Source organism: Hyla sarda, chromosome 12 (assembly GCF_029499605.1).
Source record: "Hyla sarda isolate aHylSar1 chromosome 12, aHylSar1.hap1, whole genome shotgun sequence".
Lineage (NCBI taxonomy): Eukaryota > Metazoa > Chordata > Amphibia > Anura > Hylidae > Hyla > Hyla sarda.
Window position 1 is genome coordinate 9,579,615 of NC_079200.1, and position 22,390 is coordinate 9,602,004.

Genomic DNA, 22,390 nt, shown 5'->3' on the forward strand with positions numbered 1-22,390 from the left:
TCTGTCTCATATCTGTCTGTCTCATATCTGTCTGTCTGTCTCATATCTATCTATCTCATATCTATCTGTCTGTCTCATATCTATCTATCTGTCTGTCTCATATCTATCTATCTGTCTGTCTCATATCTATCTATCTGTCTGTCTCATATCTATCTATCTGTCTGTCTCATATCTATCTATCTGTCTGTCTCATATCTGTCTGTCTCATATCTGTCTGTCTCATATCTATCTATCTCATATCTATCTATCTATCTGTCTCATATCTATCTGTCTCATATCTATCTGTCTCATATCTGTCTGTCTCATATCTGTCTGTCTCATATCTGTCTGTCTCATATCTGTCTGTCTCATATCTGTCTGTCTCATATCTGTCTGTCTCATATCTGTCTGTCTCATATCTGTCTGTCTCATATCTGTCTGTCTCATATCTGTCTGTCTCATATCTGTCTGTCTCATATCTGTCTGTCTCATATCTGTCTGTCTCATATCTGTCTGTCTCATATCTGTCTGTCTCATATCTGTCTGTCTCATATCTGTCTGTCTCATATCTGTCTGTCTCATATCTGTCTGTCTGTCTCATATCTATCTATCTTGCTCTATTACACAAGAATGTTCATTCGCGATGGCCGACTTAATTCGGAATAAATTGTGATCTCCCATTCTGGATTTGAAACCCTGTGAAACCCAACTACATGTTTCAGATCTCTGTAACCATCTTGTTCTTTCTTCCCAGCTCTTTAACATGGTGTTTAGCGGCAGATACATCATTCTTCTGATGGGAGCCTTCTCCATCTACACCGGCCTCATCTACAACGATTGCTTCTCTAAGGCTCTCAACATCTTCGGTTCATCCTGGAGCGTTAGACCAATGTTTACCAGCCCGAAGGCCAACTGGACGTGAGTATGGAATGTTTCTAGGTGTTCGTATGGGATTGGGATAAACATGGCCGTTTTCTTCTGAACGCAGCGCCGTGCTCGTCCACAAGTTGTTACATTGCAGCTTAGCCCCATTCACGCCAATAAAGCTGCGTACAAAATACATCCCATCGCACCGTTTCTGCAACTTAGGCTCCGTTTTTGTCCAGTAGGGGAACATAGCAGGAGAAAAATGTGTGAATGTCACGTCTTTTTCTTCCGCCATCATAACGGGCCTTATAACAGACGTTAGAGGAATCCCATTCAAGTGAATGACATCCTCTTTGCCCGTTAGAACTCCCATTAAAGGGGTATTCCAGAAAAAAACTTTTTTTTTTTTTTTATATATCAACTGGCTCCGGAAAGTTAAACAGATTTGTAAATTACTTCTATTAAAAAATCTTCATCCTTTCAGTACTTATGAGCTTCTGAAATTGAGTTGTTCTTTTCTGTCTAAGTGCTCTCTGATGACCCCTGTCTCAGGAACTGTCCAGATTAGAAGCAAATCCCCATAGCAAACCTCTTCTACTCTGTGCAGTTCCCGAGACAAGCAGAGATGTCAGCAGAGAGCACTGTTGCCAGACAGAAAACAACAACTCAACTTCAGCAGCTGATAATTATTGAAAGGATTAATAGAAGTAATTTACAAATTTGTTTAAGTTTCTGGATCCAGTTGATATAAAGAAAAACATTTTTTCCTGGAATACCCCTTTTAACCCCTTAAGTACCAGGCCATTTTACACCTTAGGACCAGAGCGTTTTTTGCACATCTGACCACTGTCACTTTAAGCATTAATAACTCTGGGATGCTTTTACCGAATATTCTGATTCTGAGATTGTTTTTTCGTGACATATTCTACTTTATTTTGGTGGTAAATTTTCGGCGTTACTTGCATCCTTTTTTTGTGAAAAATTCCAATATTTCATGAAAATTTTGAAAATGGAGCATTTTTCTAACTTTGAAGCTCTCTAATTGTAAGGAAAATGGATATTCACAATACATTTTATTTTTCTTCACAAATACAATACGTCCACTTTATGTTGGCATCATAAAATGGACATATTTTTACTTTTTGAAAAAATTTGAGGCCTTCAAAGTAGAGCAGCAATTTTCAAAAATTTCATGAAAATTGCAAAATCTGAAGGGACAGATGTTACAGAACTACAACTCCCAGCATGCCTGGGCAGTCTAGGCATGCTGAGTGTTGTAGTTTGGCAACATCTGGAGGGCTACAGTTTGGGCACCACTGTAACAGTGTTCCCCAAACTGTGACCCTCCAGATGTTGCAAAACTACAACTCCCAGCATGCCCAGACAGCCTTTGGCTGTCTGGGCATGCTGGGAGTTGCAGTTCGGCCTTCCTAGTGGTTGCCACAGTAAAAATCACTTTACTTTCAGTTTCATTTCTCCCCCCCACCGTCGATTCCCTACCTGAGCGGGATCTCCGGTGAATATCTGCGATGATTGCCGGGCCCCACGAGTCTTCTCCTCCAGGTACCGGCCTCCATGTTCTCCCCCCGTTCTGCCTGACATCCAGGGGTGGGCAGAACGGGGGGTTTCCATGGCAACCCACTGTCCTGCTCTGCCATTGGTCAGAATCAGTTCTGACCATTGGCAGGGGATGGGAGGAGATCGCAGCATTGCGACCTCACTCCTAACCTGCAGGATGATCAGGGCTGTCACTCACAGGTCACCAGAGACCCGATCAGCCCGGAATAGGAGAAAATCGCATATCTGAATTGACATGCAATTTTCTGCGGTCGCCGACATGCGGGGGTCCCGGGACCCCCCTAGGCATTTGCACGGCATGCCTCCTGAACGATTTTTGCAGGCATGCCGTTCCGATCTCTGCCCGGAAAACGCCATGACGTTGTGGGACGTCATTGGTCCTTAAAGCCCAGGGTGCCATGACGTTCCACAACGTCATTGGTCCTTAAGAGGTTAAAGGGGTACTCCACTGGAAAATATTTTCTTTTAAAACCACTGGTGCCAGAAAGTTAAACAGATTTGCAAATTACTCCTATTAAAAAATCCCAATCCGTCCAGTACTTATCAGCTGCTGTATAATACACAGGAAGTTCTTTTGTTTTTGCATTTCCTTTCTGTCTGACCACAGTGCTCTCTGCTGACACCTCTGTCCATGTCAGGAACTGTCCAGAGCAGAAGCAAATCCCCATAGCAAACCTCTTTTGCTCTTGGCAGTTCCTGACATGGACAGAGGTGTCAGCAGAGAGCACTGTGGTCAGGCAGAAAGGAAATTGTGTATATATGTGTGTGGTCACATGGTCACTAAGATTCTTCTGCTTCAGGATGAACATTCTCTAAATCGTCCATTTCTTTTTCCCATTGTAGTGAAGATCTTCTCAGGCATGTCCCTGTCCTGCAGCTGGATCCCGATGTCAATGGAGTGTTCAATGGACCCTATCCATTTGGGATTGACCCGGTAAACGGCGGACTGCTATTTTAACAGATAACACATATATATGTATTTTGTAGTCTATTGATTGGTTGCTGTAAACATCCTTTTTTCTTATGAACAGATTTGGAGCATAGCAACGAACAAGCTGACCTTCCTGAACTCCTACAAGATGAAAATGTCCGTCGTCGTTGGCATCATCCACATGCTTTTTGGGGTCACACTCAGTTTATTGAACCACATGTAAGTATATACATTAAAAGGGCTGTGAGATCTTGTCATGTTGGGCTATATCACAGTTTTTTCAAACCATCCTGCCTCCAGCTTTTGCAAAACTACAACTCCCAGCATGCCCGGACAGCCAACGGCTGTCCGGACATGCTGGGAGTTGTAGTTTTGCATTAGCTGGTAGCACGCTGGTTGAGAAACACTGCTATATCATCATCATCAGAGGAGTACCCAGCTCAACTCCCAGTATGGCCGGACAGCCATTGGCCTGTCTGCCTCTTCCATAGGATCCACACTGTCCCATAAAGGTTAATCAAGGCTTTCCTGTCATCTCGGCAGCCTCAGGCTGTCCAGGCATGCTGGGAGTAGTTTTAATAGCTGGGGGCACCCTAGTTGGGAAAACACTGCTGTATATCAGTTAACCCCTTAGTGGCCAGGACAAATTAGAACTTAAAGGAGTAGTCCAGTGGTGACCCAGTGGTGAGCAACTTATCCCCTACCCTAAGGATAGGGGATAAGTTTGAGATCGTGGGGGGTCCGACCGCTGGGGCCCCCTGCGATCTCCTGTACGGAGTCCCGACAACCCGCGGGAAGGGGGCGTGCCGACCTCCGCACGAAGCGGCGGCCAACACGCCCCCTCAATACAACTCTATGGCAGAGCCGAAGCGCTGCCTTCGCCAATCTCCGGCTCTGCCATAGAGATGTATTGAGGGGGCGCGTCGGCCGCCGCTTCGTGCGGGGGTCGACACCCGCTATCTGGCCGGAGAGCCTGGCCCCCATACAGAGAGATCGCAGGGGGCCCCAGGGGTCGAACCCCCCGCGATCTCAAACTTATCCTCTATCCTTAGGATAGGGGATACGTTTTTCACCACTGGACTACCCCTTTAAAGGGGTATTCCAGGAAAAAACTTTTTTTTATATATCAACTGGCTCCAGAAAGTTAAATAGATTTGTAAATTACTTCTATTAAAAAATCTTAATCCTTTCAATACTTATGAGCTTCTGAAGTTAAGGTTGTTCTTTTCTGTCTAAGTCCTCTCTGATGACACCTGTCTCGGGAACGGTCCAGTTTAGAAGCAAATCCCCATAGCAAACCTCTTCTAAACTGGTCGGTTCCCGAGACAGGTGTCATCAGAGAGCACTTAGACAGAAAAGAACAACCTTAACTTCAGAAGCTCATAAGTACTGAAAGGATTAAGATTTTTTAATAGAAGTAATTTACAAATCTATTTAACTTTCTGGAGCCAGTTGATATATATAAAAAAAGTTTTTTTCCTGAATAACCCCTTTTAACCCCTTAAGGACGCAGGACGTAAATGTACGTCCTGGTGAGGTGGTACTTAACGCACCAGGACGTACATTTACGTCCTAAGCATAACCGCGGGCATCGGAGCGATGCCCGTGTCATGCGCGGCTGATCCCGGCTGCTGATCGCAGCCAGGGACCCGCCGGCAATGGCCGACGCCCGCGATCTCGCGGGCGTCCGCCATTAACCCCTCAGGTGCCGGGATCAATACAGATCCCGGCATCTGCGGCAGTTCGCGATTAAAATGAACGATCGGATCGCCCGCAGCGCTGCTGTGGGGATCCGATCATTCATAACGCCGCACGGAGGTCCCCTCACCTTCCTCCGTGCGGCTCCCGGCGTCTCCTGCTCTGGTCTGTGATCGAGCAGACCAGAGCAGGAGATGACCGATAATACTGATCTGTTCTATGTCCTATACATAGAACAGATCAGTATTAGCAATCATGGTATTGCTATGAATAGTCCCCTATGGGGACTATTCAAGTGTAAAAAAAAATGTAAAAAAATGTAAAAGTAAAAGTAAAAAAAAAGTGAAAAATCCCCTCCCCCAATAAAAAAGTAAAACGTCCGTTTTTTCCTATTTTACCCCCAAAAAGCGTAAAAAACATTTTTTATAGACATATTTGGTATCGCCGCGTGCGTAAATGTCCGAACTATTAAAATAAAATGTTAATGATCCCGTACGGTGAACGGCGTGAACGAAAAAAAATTTAAAAAGTCCAAAATTCCTACCTTTTTAATACATTTTATTAAAAAAAAAATTATAAAAAATGTATTAAAAGTTTTTTATATACAAATGTGGTATCAAAAAAAAGTACAGATCATGGCGCAAAAAATGAGCCCCCATACCGCCGCTTATACGGAAAAATAAAAAAGTTATAGGTCATCAAAATAAAGGGATTATAAACGTACTAATTTGGTTAAAAAGTTTGTGATTTTTTTTAAGCGCAACAATAATATAAAAGTATATAATAATGGGTATCATTTTAATCGTATTGACCCTCAGAATAAAGAACACATGTCATTTTTACCAGAAATTGTACGGCGTGAAAACAAATCCTTCCAAAATTAGCAAAATTGCGTTTTTCATTTTAATTTCCCCACAAAAATAGTGTTTTTTGGTTGCGCCATACATTTTATGATATAATGAGTGATGTCATTACAAAGGACAACTGGTCGCGCAAAAAACAAGCCCTCATACTAGTCTGTAGATGAAAATATAAAAGAGTTATGATTTTTAGAAGGCGAGGAGGAAAAAATGAAAACGTAAAAATTAAATTGTCTGAGTCCTTAAGGCCAAAATGGGCTGAGTCCTTAAGGGGTTAATGACTAAACGGTTTTATTTTATTTTTAATTTTTTTTATCGTCTCATTTTAACATTAATAACTTCTTTTTTTCCATTGGCCTAGCTTGTTTTTTGCAGGACAAGATGTACTTTTTTTTTATTGTCACCATTTTGGGGTTCATATTAAGTATTGAATATTTTATTAATAATGTGTTGCTTGGGGGGGAATGATGAAATAAATATGTGGTTTTGTGTTGTTTTTTATTTTTGGTCACTTTATATATCAGAAAACTAAATTAATAAAAAAGTGATTGATTGAAAAGTCCCATCAAAACAAAAATTGCATATTCTTTTTCAATTTCGCCACAAAAAAATAAAATAAAATATAAATATTATATATATACATATACAAAAACTATGGCGAGGCAAAATTTTATATATATATATATATATATATATATATATATATATATATATATATATATATATATATATATATATACTCGATTATAAGCCGACCCGAATATAAGCCGAGGCCACTAATTTCACCCCAAAAACCCAGGAAAAGTTATTGATTCGACTATAAGCCTAGGGTGGGAAATGCATCATCCCCCCCATGTCATCATACAGACCCCCGTCATTAACACTCTCATCATCATCACCCTGTCATCATCCCCCCCTTCATCATCCCCTTCATCATCACCACCTGTCATCATCCCACACCCCCTTCATCATCACCACCTGTCAATGTCTGAACAGTGGTCTTCAACCTGAGGACCTCCAGATGTTTCAAAACTACAACTCCCAGCATGCCCGGTGGGGAGGGATAGTCATTCCGGGCTGTCCATCTTCACCGGGGGGGCCTCTTCTTTGCGCTTCGGCCCCGGAATAGTGACATTGCCTTGACGACGACGCACAGGGACGTTTATGTGCAATGTCCCTGTGCGTCGTCGTCAAGGCAACCTCACTGTTCCGGGCCCGAAGCGCGGAGAAGAGGCCCCCCCCCCCGGTGAAGATGGACAGCCCAGAATGACTATTCCTCCCCACCGAACGGTCCCTGCAGCACAGATGGCCCGGACCAACTCACCCTTCCTTGCCGCCGAGCGGAGGTGAGTACAAAATTAAAGGGGGGGGGGGTGGTCTGGATGATGACGAAGGTTGCAGTGGTCTTCAACCTGCGGACCTCCAGATGTCTCAAAACTACAACTCTGGGCATGCTGGGAGTTGTAGTTTTGAAACATCTGGAGGTCCGCAGGTTGAAGACCACTGAAGGTGGAGAGTTCACTCGAGTATAAGCCGAGGGGGGTGTTTTCAGCACGAACAATCGTGCTGAAAAACTCTGCTTATACTCGAGTATATACGGGATATATATATATATATATATATATATATATATATATATATAAAATATAATTTATTTAAAATAATTTTTTGTCCTCTCCATAGTTTTTGTAGTAAACAAATGATTACAAAGTACAATTGGTCCCGCATAAACAAGCCTCGTATGGGTCTGTAGGTGGAAATATTTAAAGTCATGGCTATTAAAAAGTCAAAGAGGAAATCAAATTGCAAAATGAAAATCGCTGCGTTATTAACGTTTATTACATTTCTGTTTTTGTGGCAAAAACATTAAACATTATCTACTTCTCTATTCCTTTTTTTTTTCCTCAGATATTTCAAGAAACCTTTGAACATTTACCTTGGATTTATCCCAGAAATGATCTTCATGGCGTCTCTCTTCGGTTACTTGGTTATCCTGGTACTTTACAAGTGGTGCGCCTACGATGCTGCCACCTCCAAGAGTGCCCCAAGCCTCCTCATTCACTTCATTAACATGTTCCTCTTCAACTACACTGATAAATCTCTTCCTATGCTTTATAGCGGTCAGGTAAGAGCATTGCTGGGGATATGGAGTTTATACCTAGGATACCCGTTTACTGCCCCTGCCAAAAATATGAGAAATATTAAAGCGTCCCTGTCATATCATAGAAAAAAATAATGCTTCTATACGTTCTTCACTTGGTCATGCATATTCTTTACCTGTCTTTTTTTTTGTGTGTCTAGCTTCTGTATGTGGCTCACAAATCCCTCTGTTCTGCTACTCACTCATTCTGATATCCACTGCTCAGGAAGGGGCGTGTCCGAGGCAAGCACTAAGGCCACCCTCACTCACCATGCATTTACTTCCTCCCTGAGTCTGCTGTGCTGGGTCTCCTCATCCTCTCACTGCAGGCTGCTCTGTAACCCCCTCCTCTTTATTTTCATTCTGCAGTCTGATAGGACAGGAGTGAGCACCGAAGAATGCTAGTCCTGCCCTCACTTCCTTGACTTTGGCCCAGATTTATCAAACTGTGTGAGAGTAAAACTGTTGTGATTTTCCCACAGCAACCAATCACAGCCCAGCTAATGAGCTCTGGTAAAGTGAAAGCTGAGCTGTGATTGGTCGCTGTGGGAAAATCACTTCAGTTTTACTCTCACACAGTTCGGTAAATCTGGGCCCTTGTCCCTTCCTGTGCTTCAACTGGAACAAAGACGATGCTGCAACCGGACAGGATTATGTTCTGGATTGTATGGGATCCGTAGTGGTCTTTTTGTTCTTGGGCCCGCGCTGGAGCCCCCTGTGTTGACACGCCCCCAACATGCTTTCTCTATAAGAGCGCCGGAGATACATGAGTGCTATACTTTCGTATGTTCAGCGCTCTAATAGAAAATGCATGTTGGGGGTCTTTTTGACAACGCTCCGCGCACAGAGAGGTTTACAGGGGCTCCCAGCGCTCATAACTCCACGACTAGTCACTTATTCCCTATCTTTTAAAAAGGGGATAAGTTACCAAATCCTGGAGTAAGGCTTAAAGGGGTATTCCGGCTTTATACATCTTAGCCCCTATCCTTCGGATAGGGGTTAAGACGTATAAAGCCGCAATACCCCTTTAAAGATATGCAAAACCCAAATCGGCAAGCGAGATCAGAAACATTGTAATAAATCTTATTAGACAAAAATGCTTCTTTCTCCTGTTTTCAATTTTTTCTTCCCTCCTCCTGCTTCTCAAATTTTCTTGTCTGAAAATCAGCTCAACTTAATACTTTGGGGGGGGGGGATTTAGGAGGGAACTCTGCCCACCAGTTTTGGGAGAACTACAAATTCATAGATGAAGCCTGCAAAGCAGAAATCTGCTTAAAAAAATACCATATGCAAGTTATATAATGGCCAAACGTAGTGCTGCTCCTCATGTACACACAGGGGAGAGCTTATCCTGAAAAGCCACCTCTTAAGATAGGTACACTTTAAGGGCCAACGTAATGCTGGTGTTATGGGTTAAAACATAATTCATAAAGGTAAAATTAAAAAGTGTGAAAATGTATGTTTAAAAAATAATGATAAATTTTCCTACATTTTCCTACCATTTCCAGCAATGGATGCTATGAAGATTCTAAACCAATGCTTTCTGTAGGGTTAAAATGATAAATCTGATGGGCGTCTTACCAGCCCATTCTTGTGTCTATCAGTAACCAAAGGCGCACATAATGGCAGTGATCTTGGATAAGTTGTTACTGGATATCATGGGGAATTTTTTTTTTTAAAGGGGTTCTCTGCCCCTAGACATCTTATCCCCCATCCAAAGGATAGGGGTTAAGATGTCTGATTGCGGGGGGTCTGTCCGCTGGCCAATCTGCAGCTTGGCACCCTGCCGCTTTGTACAGTTATGTTCAGAATGCTGGTTTCGGGCAGCTGTAGTCGTGACGTCACACCCCCCCCTCCCAGTGGTCGGACCCCCGCGATCAGACATCTAGGGGCAGAGTATCCCTTTAAAGATCTCGGCTGCAGCACCCCAGACATCCGGTGCATGGAGCGAACTTGCACTGGCAATGCGGGGTGGAGGCTTGTGACGTCACGCCCCGCTCGTGAGGTCATGGCCACGCCCCCACAATGCAAGTCTATGGGAGGGGGCGTAACGGCTGTCACGCCCCCTCCCATAGACTTCCATTGAGGGGGCGTGGCCGTGACCTCGCGAGCCTCTGACGCTGTAAACAAACACCAGGTGCAGCAGGGAGATTACGGGGGTCCCCAGCATTTGGACCCCCTGTGATTAGATATCCTTTGGATAGAGGAAAAGATGTTTAGTGGCGGAGTACCCCTTTAAGGGCAATGACTGCAGAGGAGAGCCTTAGGTAACTATATACAGATCACAAACTTGTGACTTTGACACTTTTCCGGGATTCCGGTTGATGCAACGTAACAACTAAGAATACTCTCCGGTCTGAACACAGACTAATGATTGTAAACTTTTGTCTTCCAGAAAGGACTGCAGTGCTTCCTGGTGGTGTGCGCCATCTTGTGCGTGCCTTGGATGCTGGTTGTAAAGCCCTTCATACTTCGCCATCAGTACCTCAGGAGGAAGCACTTGGTGAGTAGCATGCCAATATAATTCCTTTGTTTGCCGCGCAGGTACCTTACCACTGCGCAGTCACAGGGGTCTGCACGTGTGCAACAGGAGAGTGACTCTGCAAGTGGCAAGAAATGTCTTTATAAATGTATACATACACTGACACATCCGCCATCCAACCTGATCTGTCAGAGCCGCGTACTGAGGCCTGGTAGTCAGTGAAGATGTTTTCTTTGATTGGGCCTAAATATGATGATGATTCCGCTCACTGACATAAAAAATAAATAAGATATCAGATTACTGCAAAACTCGTAATATAGTAATGTCTCAATCTGTAAATGATCACATGGGAAGGGTGTAAAAAGAGCTTCCTCCCCCCCTGCCCACCAAAAAGATCTTAGTGAGAGAACATTGACCCCTAGACTTGCCTGTATGAGGCACATTTGCCCAGTCGACATACTTTGAGACGGGGCAAAGCAGGATGACGGTTTGACAAATCATCCACCATCTGGGCCTTTCTGACCAAGCTGTTAGATGTTGGGAGCCGTGTTATGTGAGGGCACCCACATGGGGAGCGGCATCCGGACGGCCCAGACAGATCACCAGTTGGGGGGATTGTTTGATGTACTGAAAAGCACGAGCAGCTCCCACAGTTTCCTTGTCCACCATCCAGACAGAGGTGGTGCATTCATTACACACCCCTGTCTCTTCATTGCACACCCCTGTCTCTTCATTACACTCCCCTGTCTCTTCATTACACTCCCCTGTCTCTTCATTACACTCCCCTGTCTCTTCATTACACTCCCCTGTCTCTTCATTACACTCCCCTGTCTATTCATTACACTCCCCTGTCTCTTCATTACACTCCCCTGTCTCTTCATTACACTCCCCTGTCTCTTCATTACACACCCCTGTCTCTTCATTACACACCCCTTTCTCTTCATTACACTCCCCTGTCTCTTCATTACACTCCCCTGTCTCTTCATTACACTCCCCTGTCTCTTCATTACACTCCCCTGTCTCTTCATTACACTCCCCTGTCTCTTCATTACACTCCCCTGTCTCTACATTACACTCCCCTGTCTCTACATTACACTCCCCTGTCTCTACATTACACTCCCCTGTCTCTTCATTTCACATCCCCCATCTCTTCATTACACACCCCTGTGTCTCCATTACACTCCCTGTCTTTTCATTAAACCCCATCTCTACTTGGACCATTTCCAGGTGCTTAGTTAAAGGAGATTTAATGTCACAGCACCCATTACCTGTCCTGCCATTGGTAGCCATCCACTGTCGCCTTTATTTTCAAAGGTGTCATGAATGAGAACTCCGAACTGCTATACACTGGTACCTTATTGGTGATAAAACCAGACTCTGTTTGGGATTGGACAATGGACTGGTTGGAGTGGTTGGAGCCTCATGGTGAGCGCTTTAATCCTGTCTTTGCTGTGGAGGACACGCTGCCCCCTGCTGGTGGGATGATCTGCATACGGACATTCTGCAGCCACATGTGTCGCCTCTCATGGCTTCTAGCAGGATAATGCTCGCCCACACACAGTAAGGGTTTCCCAGGAACATCTCCACCAAATGGTAACACTTTCTTGTCCTGCCCGGTCGCCAGATTTATCGCCAATTGAGCATTTATGGCGAGCCAGCTTCGGCAACCTACAAGTGTGCGGGATCTACCACAGGATACCGTATAGAACTGTATGTATGTATCTGTTCTTGTATCCAGGCTAAGAGCGACAAACAGGGTACAAGAGCAGTGTTTTCCAACCAAGGGGCCTCCAGCTGTTGCATAACTACAACCCCCAGCATGCCCGGACAGCCTTTGGCAGTCCGGGCATGCTGGGCGGTTGTAGTTTTGCAATAGCTGGAGGCACCCTGGTTGGAAAACACTGTACTAGAGCATCCTTTTCCTTGTTAGGCTTATCCTTTCGCTCTAGCACTGTAATCACTTACAGATAACATCATTACAGTCCTACATAGAAACTTTCGTTCAATTCCAACCACTCCTTCTCGGTGCGTTATATTTTTTTCAGTGAGTGTATATTTGCTCCTCCATTCCCAATCGTATCTGTTTTTGTATCCAGGCTAAGCACGACAAACAGGGTACAAGAGCAGTGCTTTGCAACCAGGGTGCCTCCAGCTGTTACAAAACTATAACCCCCAGCATGCCCGAACAACCTTTGGCTTTCCGGGCATGCTGGGCGGTTGTAGTTTTGCAACAGCTGGAGGCACCCTGGTTGGAAAACACTGCACTAGAGCATACTTTTTCCTTGTTATGCTTATCCTTTCGCTCTAGCACTGTAATCACTTACAGATAACATTATTACAGTCCTAAATAGAAACTTTCGTTCAGGTTATATTTTTGTCAGTGAGTGTAAATTTGCTCCTTTATTATTTGGATCAAAATCAGTCTACTGATACGTGATGTGTGTGTATGTATATGTGTATATATATATATATATATATATATATATATATATATATATAGTCTTATGTTCTTTTTACTCCTGAGTTTAAAACAGTGGTTACATTTTGTATATTACAATTTATTATAATCCCGGTTGTTGATACTGAATGGGTGGTTCCAGCTATGTGTTTGGGTGCGTTTGCTGCCCGAACTGATGGTAGGTGACCCAGTACAGCCCAGGCCAAGCATACAGTGTCAGTGGCCTCTTCTGCAAACCAAATCTAAATGAATAGCTGAGATCCTGCGCATGCGCAGTGATAGGGCCGTCCGTGCTGGAGACCTGTGCGCGTGATCTCCGCACAGGGCAGTTTCCTGCACAAGAGGGAGAGTATGAATATTTATTAGGGGACATGAATCAGGGATTGGGAAGAAGAACCAGTGCACCCAAGCTGGGGACCCACCTGTAATGGCGGACATCGGCGATACTACTGATGCCCGCCATTAAACCTTCAGATGCTGGGATCAATACTGATCACAGCATCTGAAGTATTATTGGGGCTTATAGATTCATTTGACCACCCGCAGCGTAACTGCGGGGGTTGGGTGAGTCAACATGGCGGCCGGAGGTCTCCTTACAATGCCACCTGCAGCTCTGCTGCGATCTTCTCCTCTGGTCTACCTTTTGGCAGACTAGAGAAGTTGATTGCGGATAGTACTGATTAGTGCTATGCTTAGGCTTAGCACTGAACAATATAAGCAGTCGAGTGATTGATATAAATAGTCCCCTAAAAGGTAAAGACCATAAAAGGTAAAGACCCATAAAAGGTAAAGTTTGTAAAAAATAAATAAATACATTTTAAATGTGAATAAGCCCCTCTCCAATAAAAATAACCTCCCCTCCCCCCCTAAAAACTAAAATAAAAAAAAGTGTAAAACAAAATTATAATAAACACACATTGAATTAACGTCCGAACTATTAAAATATAATGTTAATGATCCCATACAATGAACGGCTTTAAAAAAAAAATAAATAAATAAATAAATAAATAAATAAAAAAAAAAAGGCCAAAATTGCTGCATCAAATCACATTCCAGTAAAAAAAAAATTATTATTAAATAAAAAGTGATAAAAAGTCACGTATACAAAAGTGGTACCGATAAAAACTACAAATCACAATAAAAGACCCTCATACATCCCCGTATATGGAGAAATGAGAAGGTTATCGGGGTCAGAATAAGACAGTTTTAAACATATTTTTTGTTTACATTTTATTTAATTTTTTTATGCAGTGTTATAATAGAAAAACATGTAACATGGGGATCGGTTTAATCGTATTGACCCAGAGAATAAAGAAAAACTGTCAGTTTTACTGTAAAGTGCACTGTGTAAAAACAAACCGTCCTAAATATAAGATTAATTGTCAACAAGCCGGATATTTATGTTAAAGGGGTACTCCACCCCTAGACATCTTATCCCCTATCCAAAGGATAGGGGATAAGATGTCTGATCGCGGGGGTCCCGCCGCTGGGGACCCCCACGATCTCCCTGCTGCACCCGGTGTTCCTTTAGAGCATCAGGTGCAATGCCGGAGGCGCGTGACGGCCGCGCCCCCTCAATGGAAGTCTATGGGAGGGGGCGTGACATAGTCACGCCCCCTCCCATAGACTTCCATTGAGGGGGCGTGACCGTGACATCAAGAGCCTCCGCCCCGCATCGCCAGTCATCCGACACGGAGTGAAGTTAGCTCCGTGCACCGGATGTCTGAGGTGCCGCAGCCGAGATCACAGGAATACCCAACAGCAGGACCCCTGCGATCAGGCATCTTATCCCCGATCCTTGGGATCGGGGATAAGATATCTAGGGGAGGAGTACACCTTTAAAGGGGTACTCCGGTGGAAAACATAATTTTTATTTTTTATTTCTTTATCAACTGGTGCAAGAAAGTTAAACAGATTTGTAAATTACTTCTATAAAAAAAAAAAAATCTTTATCCTTCCAGTACTTATTAGCTGCTATATACTACAGAGAAAGATCTTTTCTTTTTGGATTTCTTTTTTTTTTTTTTTTTGTCTTGTCCAGGGTGCTCTCTGCTGACACCTCTGTCCATATCAGGAACTGTCCAGAACAGCATAGCAAACCTATGCTGCTCTGGACAGTTTCTGACACGGACAGAGGTGTCAGCAGAGAGCACTGTGGACAGGAAGAAAAAAAAAAAGAAATCCAAAAACAAAAGAACTTCCTCTGGAGCATACAGCCGCTAATAAGTACTGGAAGGATAAAGATTTTTTTTTTAATAGAAGTAATTTACAAATCTGTTTAACTTGCTGGCACCAGTTGATAAAAAAAATGTTTTTCCCCCGGAGTACCCCTTTAAGTATATGTGGCATCTGTTTTAAACTCCTTTTATTCTATACACAGTGAAACCTCTCCGAAAGACCACCCCCTTATCCAGACCACATTTTGTGTGCCCGATTTTCGGCCCGTCTTACTATATGCATAGTGATTAGTGACCTTTTATTATGAAAACACCAGTACCCCCACCCCCTCCAATTTTGGTGGTCTTCTTAAAGAGGGTTCACTGTACCAGCTGCACTGTCTCTATTACATTCCAGCATGTTCTCTTTCCTAGAGGGTGGGTTAGCTTTTCCTGGTGTGTTTTATAAGTTAATAAGGTTAATGCCACCACCATATTATGGGGATAAGAGCCGCAGACACCGTCTCCTTGTTGCGCGTGTAGCAGACCCCCTCTTATCACGTAAGTGGCCGAGTAGCATTAACGCTATTAAATTATAAATCAGGGTTTCTCTTTCTAAAACTTTTACTAATCTGGGATCTGACTGTTCACAATTTTCTTAAAGGGGACCTTTCATCAAAAAAACTTTTGATATATTATAGATTAATGTATGCAGAATAACTTTCCAATAGCATGTTATAAAAAATATGCTTCTTTCTATTTAATTTTCCACTTTGAAAAAATGACCACTAGGGGTCTCCCTACCAGTCCTTTTTTTCTAGATTTCAGACTCATGCTGGAGTTCTAAATCTCAGACTGCAGCCGGGACACAGACAAACTCAGCACTGCTCACTGCCAGGGAGTTTGTCTGTGTCCCGGCTGCAGCTATTGAAAAGTTATTCTGCATACATTAATCTATAATGTATCAAGAGTTTTTTTTTGATGAGAGGTACCCTTTAATATTTTAATGTCAAATAGTGTTTCCCAACCAAGGTGCCTCCAGCTGTTGCAAAGCTACAACTCCCAGCATGCCCGGACAGCCAACCGCTTGTCCACATTGTCCCCGAAGAGTAAATCAAGGCTTCCCTCTCATCTCAGCAGACTTCGGCTGTCCAGGCATGCTGGGTGTAGTTTTGCAACAGCTGGAGGCACCCTGGTTGGGAAACACTGTTATTGGGGGGGGAATCTGGCTTAACTAATCCAAGCCTATTGATGGTGTCTAATCACTTTTTGATGGTACTTGCGGTGGGGTTGGGATTTTGAAGGAAATAGAGCATGCTGATTGGCCGAGAGCCCTGACCCTGATTTATAAATACCCCTCCCCGCACCCCACTAATCCAGGGTACGCATAACTTCGGAGGTATCCGCGTTGGTAACGGCCCCACGGAAGAAGATGCCGAAATTATTCAGCACGATCAGCTGTCCATGCACTCGGAGGAAGGCGAAGAGGTAATGCATTATTTACATTGACGTTGTTCTCCTTTGCTGTTAGCAGAGCCGACGGTGAAGGGTTAAATGTTGTCTCACGTAGATGAACATTGCTTTGAAATGTCAGTCCCTCGTATGCAGTGCAGCTTTCCAAATATGTAGGACACCTATTCATCTTTGGGTTCAACTGTGGACCTCTAGATGTTTCAAAACTACAACTCCCAGCATGCACAGAGTTGTAGTTTTGCAACTTCTGGAGGTCCACAGATTGGAGACCACTGACCTGGAAGAATGTTACCAATTGTTCTGGTTTATGGGGAGGAAAAGAAACAGTTCAAGAAAGAGGGATTTTTTTAAGGGTTGTCAAAAACTGTAGAATCGGGTGTATTTGGGCCAAAAAAAGGGAAAGCTGCAAGTTGTCAAGGCATATTTCTAGTTTTAAGATAAGGAGGGGCATGGGACTCTGATCCGCTGTACCATGTCAGTCACTGTGCCATTAAAATGGGATCACAGCCCCCCCCCCCCCCCCCCCCATTCCCATGACTATTGGGTTTCACCGATCAAACACTTATCACCTATCATTTGGACAACACATGATGTGAAAGCCGACCTGTCAGCAGGTTTGTAGGTTGTAAAGTAAGGGCGTGGCTTTGTACGCCTTGTGACCCTCAATCCGTACATCCATTAGTTAATTGACCTCTCCAGTGCCGTGATATCAGAGTTTAGTCAGATATGCAAATTAGGCTTTGGAGCCCACTGGGTGTTCCCCTCGGCCTCTAGATTACAGGGCAGTGGTGGGAATTACAGTACGGTCTAGAGACTGTCAATCGGGGGGTTGAGGATGTGACCAGCGCACAGAGGGGAATGACTAACTATTGAATGAGTCTAACTGTGTTTGGGTCCAGAGGCCGAACAGAACGGACAGTTAAATAAAATATGCAAAGTAGGCTTAGGAGCCAACTGGGCCATCCCCTCGGCCTCTAGATTACAGGGGAGTGGTGGGAATTACAGTACAGCCTAGTGACTATCAATTGGAGGGTAGAGGATGTGACCAGTGGAGGAACAAACTGGTAGAAATTACCGTACAGTCCATCAGATAAGGCTTAGGAGCCCACTGGGCGTTCCCCTCGGCCTCTAGATTACAGGGGAGAGGTGGGAATTACAGTACATCCTAATGACTGTCAATTGGAGGGTAGAGGATGTGACCAGAGAAGGCACTAACTGGTAGGGATTACCGTACAGTCCATCAAATTAGGCTTTGCAGCCAACTGGGCGTTCCCCTCGGCCTCTAGATTACAGTGGAGAGGTGGGAATTACAGTACATCCTAGTGACTGTCAATTGGAGGGTAGAGGATGTGACCAGTGGAGGAACAAACTGGTAGAAATTACCGTACAGTCCATCAAATAAGGCTTAGGAGCCCACTGGGCGTTCCCCTCGGCCTCTAGATTACAGTGGAGAGGTGGGAATTACAGTACATCCTAATGACTGTCAAATGGGGAGTAGAAGATGTGACCAGAGAAGGCACTAACTGGTAGGGATTACCGTACAGTCCATCAAATAAGGCTTTGGAGCCAACCTGGCGTTCCCCTCGGCCTCTAGATTACAGGGAGTTGTGGGTATACAGTACAGTTTAGTGCATGTCAATCAGGTTGGTAGAGGAGTTGACCCGCTCACAGAGGGGAGAAACTTACTGGTGAAGGGACTGAACTGTGCTGGATCGGCCGAGAGGAACGCCCAGTGGGCTCCAAAGCCTAATTTGCATATCATATTTAACTGGCCACTAGACCCCAGCCACAGTTCGACCCCCCCCCTTCATCAGTAAGTCACCCCCCTCTGTGTGCACTGGTCACCTCCTCTGCCCCCATAATTGACATCCACTCGGCTGTACTGTAATCCCCGCTTCTCCACTGTAATCTGGATGGCGAGGAGAACACCCATTGGGCCCCTAACCTAATTTGCATATCTTTTTTAAACTCTGATATGCACACTAATTAGCTTATGAGAGGTATGTACGAATTCAGGGTCACAAGCCCTATACAGCCATGACCCTACTTTCTACCTGACAGGTCCACTTTAAGGATTATCGATACGATTGAAGGGGGTCGATTTCACGATAGCATTCAATTTTTTAAAAATTGTTAGATATTGACAGTTGTTTCCAAAATCTGAACATTTTACAAATTGTTTGTATGTCTTCACTATCAGTACTATGGACATACAAGCTATATCTAGCTATGCTACTAGACTGTAGACGAGTGTTTCTCAACCAGGGTGCCTCCAGCTGTTGCAAAACTACAACTCCCAGCATGCCCGGACAGCCGTTGGCTGGAAGTTGTAGTTTTACAACAGATGGAAGCCCCCTGGTTGATAGGCATAGGGCTGCATTGATTTATGGTGTAGATACGTTGACGACGTTTAATCCTTTCCAGCAGTAACCAATGTCTCATTCTATACATATTATCCCTATTTTTGCCTTTTGAATTCCATTCTAGGACCTTTATTAGAGGGACTGAAGTTTTAAAGTGATAATTTATGGCTAACCTGTATTTCTCTCTCTTTTTAACCCTGTATTAAATCTGGATTTATATTATTCCAAGCCTGCCGTGGAGGAAGTGGTAAGACCTGATGCCCGTTGTGCATGCCCTCAATCAGCCGAGGAGTCCTGGACTTTTCGTTCTATTTCATCATCATTATCGTCATGTTAATTTTATCCATTACAGGGCTAATTTTCTTTTTATACGCTTGGTGGTCTTGGTGGTCTTCAGGAATCATCCCAGCATCCATCTTCATCCCATCCTAGCCAATCAGCTGCTTCGCTTTCTCTGATAGATTTAAAAGTGCAGTTCTCGTCTCCAAAATCTCGTCATTTCCATTTGATCTATTACATCATTAGCCCTTGGTGCTGTAGTATTTTGGCAATTTGTTATTTTTATTCATGTTGTGGCTTATTATCCACTGTGTTACTCCAGGTCTATGTAGCCTGTGAGTAGGATTATCATAAAAGAATACTAAGGATGTCCCGATACCATTTTTTAGTACTCCCTGATACCAATTACTGATACATTTTTTTAATGTCATGTGACAGCAGAGTTGTCTCTAGACTTTGTGAAGCCTCAGGAGAAAGTCGAACATGAGGCCTAAACTGCCACTCATAATAAATATGTCCCCAGTAGTAAGGAAACGCACTCCTATTAAGTAGAAGCTCCCAGTAGGTAGGAAACTCCTTCTTTTAGGTAGAAGCTCCCAGTAGGTAGGAAACTCCTTCTTTTAGGTAGAAGCTCCCAGTAGGTAGGAAACTCCTTCTTTTAGGTAGAAGCTCCCAGTAGGTAGGAAACTCCTTCTTTTAGGTAGAAGCTCCCAGTAGGTAGGAAACTCCTTTTAGGTAGAAGCTCCCAGTAGGTAGGAAACTCCTTCTTTAAGGTAGAAGCTCCCAGTAGGTAGGAAACTCCTTCTTTTAGTTAGAAGCTCCCAGTAGGTAGGAAACTCCTTCTTTTAGGTAGAAGCCCCCAGTAGGTAGGAAACTACTTTTAGGTAGAAGCTCCCAGTAGGTAGGAAACTCCTTCTTTTAGGTAGAAGCTCCCAGTAGGTAGGAAACTCCTTCTTTAAGGTAGAAGCTCCCAGTAGGTAGGAAACTCCTTCTTTTAGGTAGAAGCTCCCAGTAGGTAGGAAACTCCTTTTAGGTAGAAGCTCCCAGTAGGTAGGAAACTCCTTCTTTTAGGTAGAAGCCCCCAGTAGGTAGGAAACTCCTTTTAGGTAGAAGCTCCCAGTAGGTAGGAAACTCCTTCTTTTAGGTAGAAGCTCCCAGTAGGTAGGAAACTCCTTCTTTTAGGTAGAAGCCCCCAGTAGGTAGTGTTTCCCCCTTGTTATGTGGAAGCCCCAGAAGTTAGGTAGAGAATCCCTCCTATTAGGTAGAAGCCCCTAGTAGGTAGGGAAGCCCGCAGTATTAAGGTAGGAAATCCCTCCTATAAGGTAGAAGCCCCCAGTAACTAGGGAATCTCCCTATTAGGTAGAAGTCCCCAGTAGTTAGGTAGGGAATCCCTCCTTTTAGGTAGATGCCCCCAGTATTAAAGGGGTACTCCGGTGGAAAACTTTTTTATTTACTTTTATTTATTTTTTTATTTAAATTAACTGGTGCCAGAAAGATAAACAGATATGTAAATTACGTCTATTAAAAAATTTTAATCCTTCCAGTACTTATTATTGTCTGTATACTACAGAGGAAATTCTTTTCTTTTTGGATTTCTTTTCTGTCACGAACACAGTGCTCTCTGCTGACACAACTGTCTATATTAGGAACTGTCCAGAGCAGGAGAAAATCCCCATAGCAAATATATACTGCTCTGGACAGTTTCTAATATAGACAGTTGTGTCAGCAGAGAGCACTGTGTTCGTGACAGAAAAGAAATCCAAAAAGAAAAGAATTTCCTCTGTAGTATACAGACGCTGATAAGTACTGGAAGGATTAAGATTTTTTAATAGAAGTAATTTACAAACTAGTTGATAAAAAAAAAAAAATATATTTCCACCGGAGTACCCCTTTAAGGTAGGAAATCCCTCCTATAAGGTAGAAGCCCCCAGTAGCTAGGGAATCTCCCTATTAGGTAAAAGTCCCCAGTAGTTAGGTAGGGAATCCCTCCTATTAGGTAGAAGCCCTTAGTAGTTAGGTAGAGAATCCTTACCTATTAAGTAGAACCCACCTGTAGTTAGGTAGGGAATCCCACCCATTGGGTAGAAGCCTCTAGTAATAGGGTAGGAATCAAATTCCCTTATTAGGTAAAAGCCCCCTGGTTGGTTGGTAGGGAATCCTACCTATCAGGTAAAAGACCACAGTATGTATGCAATCTGCCACCATTAATATAGGCAGGTAGGGAATTCCCCCTATAAGGTAGAAGCCCCCAGTAGGTAGGAGGATAGAGAACCCTGCCGTTTTAGGTAGATACCCCCCATTGCGAAGTGTTCCCCAATAATTTCCCTCCAATAGAAAATAATAACAATCCCACTCACCATCCCTCCGCTCCTGCACTAAGTCCTCCGCTCAGTTAGTGGTGCTGGACCTTCTCCTGTACCCTGTGCATTGATGTCATTTCATCGCACGTGGCAGGTCCGGCAATAACAGAGCAAATAATGAAGAGGTCTCAGTGCGGATGCATACGGAAGGTGAGAGGGATTTTTTTAATTTTTTTTTAATGGTCTATCGGGATTGGTATTTGGGACATTTGCACGAATTCAAGTACTTAAAGGGGTACTCCTGTGGAAAACTTTTTGCTGGTGCCAGAAAGTTAAACAGATTTGTAAATTGCTTCTATTAAAAAAATCTTAATCCTTCCAGTACTTATTAGCTGCTGAATACTACAGAGGAAATTATTTTCTTTTTGGACCACAGAGCTCTCTGCTGACATCACGACCACAGAGCTCTCTGCTGACATCACGACCACAGTGCTATCTTTTGACATCTCTGTCCATTATAGGAACTGTCCAGAGTAGGAGAAAATCCCCACATGAAACATATGCTGCTCTGGACAGTTCCTAAAATGGACAGAGATGTCAGCAGAGAGCACTGTGGCCATGATGTCAGCAGAGAGCTCTGTGTTCCAAAAAGAAAATAATTTCCTATGTAGTATTCAGCAGCTAATAACCGCTGGAAGGATTAAGATTTTTTAATAGAAGTAATTTACAAATCGGTTTAACTTTCTGGCACCAGTTGATTTAAAGAAAAAAAAAAGTTTTCCGCCGGAGTACCCCTTTAAGCAAATACCAGTATCGGGACATCACT

At 43.6% G+C, this 22,390-nt stretch overlaps 1 protein-coding gene across 6 annotated transcripts in view; it reads left to right on the top strand.

Annotated features, from left to right (window-relative positions):
- ATP6V0A1 (ATPase H+ transporting V0 subunit a1) overlaps window positions 1–22,390 on the top strand; it is a 110,551-nt gene that overhangs the window by 74,212 nt on the left and 13,949 nt on the right. For 3 of the 6 annotated variants that reach the window (XM_056548158.1, XM_056548153.1, XM_056548156.1), the window contains exons 13-18: window positions 734–897; window positions 3,268–3,358; window positions 3,456–3,574; window positions 7,822–8,038; window positions 10,449–10,556; window positions 16,530–16,637. In XM_056548158.1, coding sequence (XP_056404133.1) covers window positions 734–897; window positions 3,268–3,358; window positions 3,456–3,574; window positions 7,822–8,038; window positions 10,449–10,556; window positions 16,530–16,637 — 807 coding nt within the window. Of the gene's footprint in view, window positions 1–733; window positions 898–3,267; window positions 3,359–3,455; window positions 3,575–7,821; window positions 8,039–10,448; window positions 10,557–16,529; window positions 16,638–19,214; window positions 19,233–22,390 lie in introns of all 6 variants that reach the window. The other 3 variants (XM_056548152.1, XM_056548155.1, XM_056548157.1) reach the window with 2 other exon arrangements.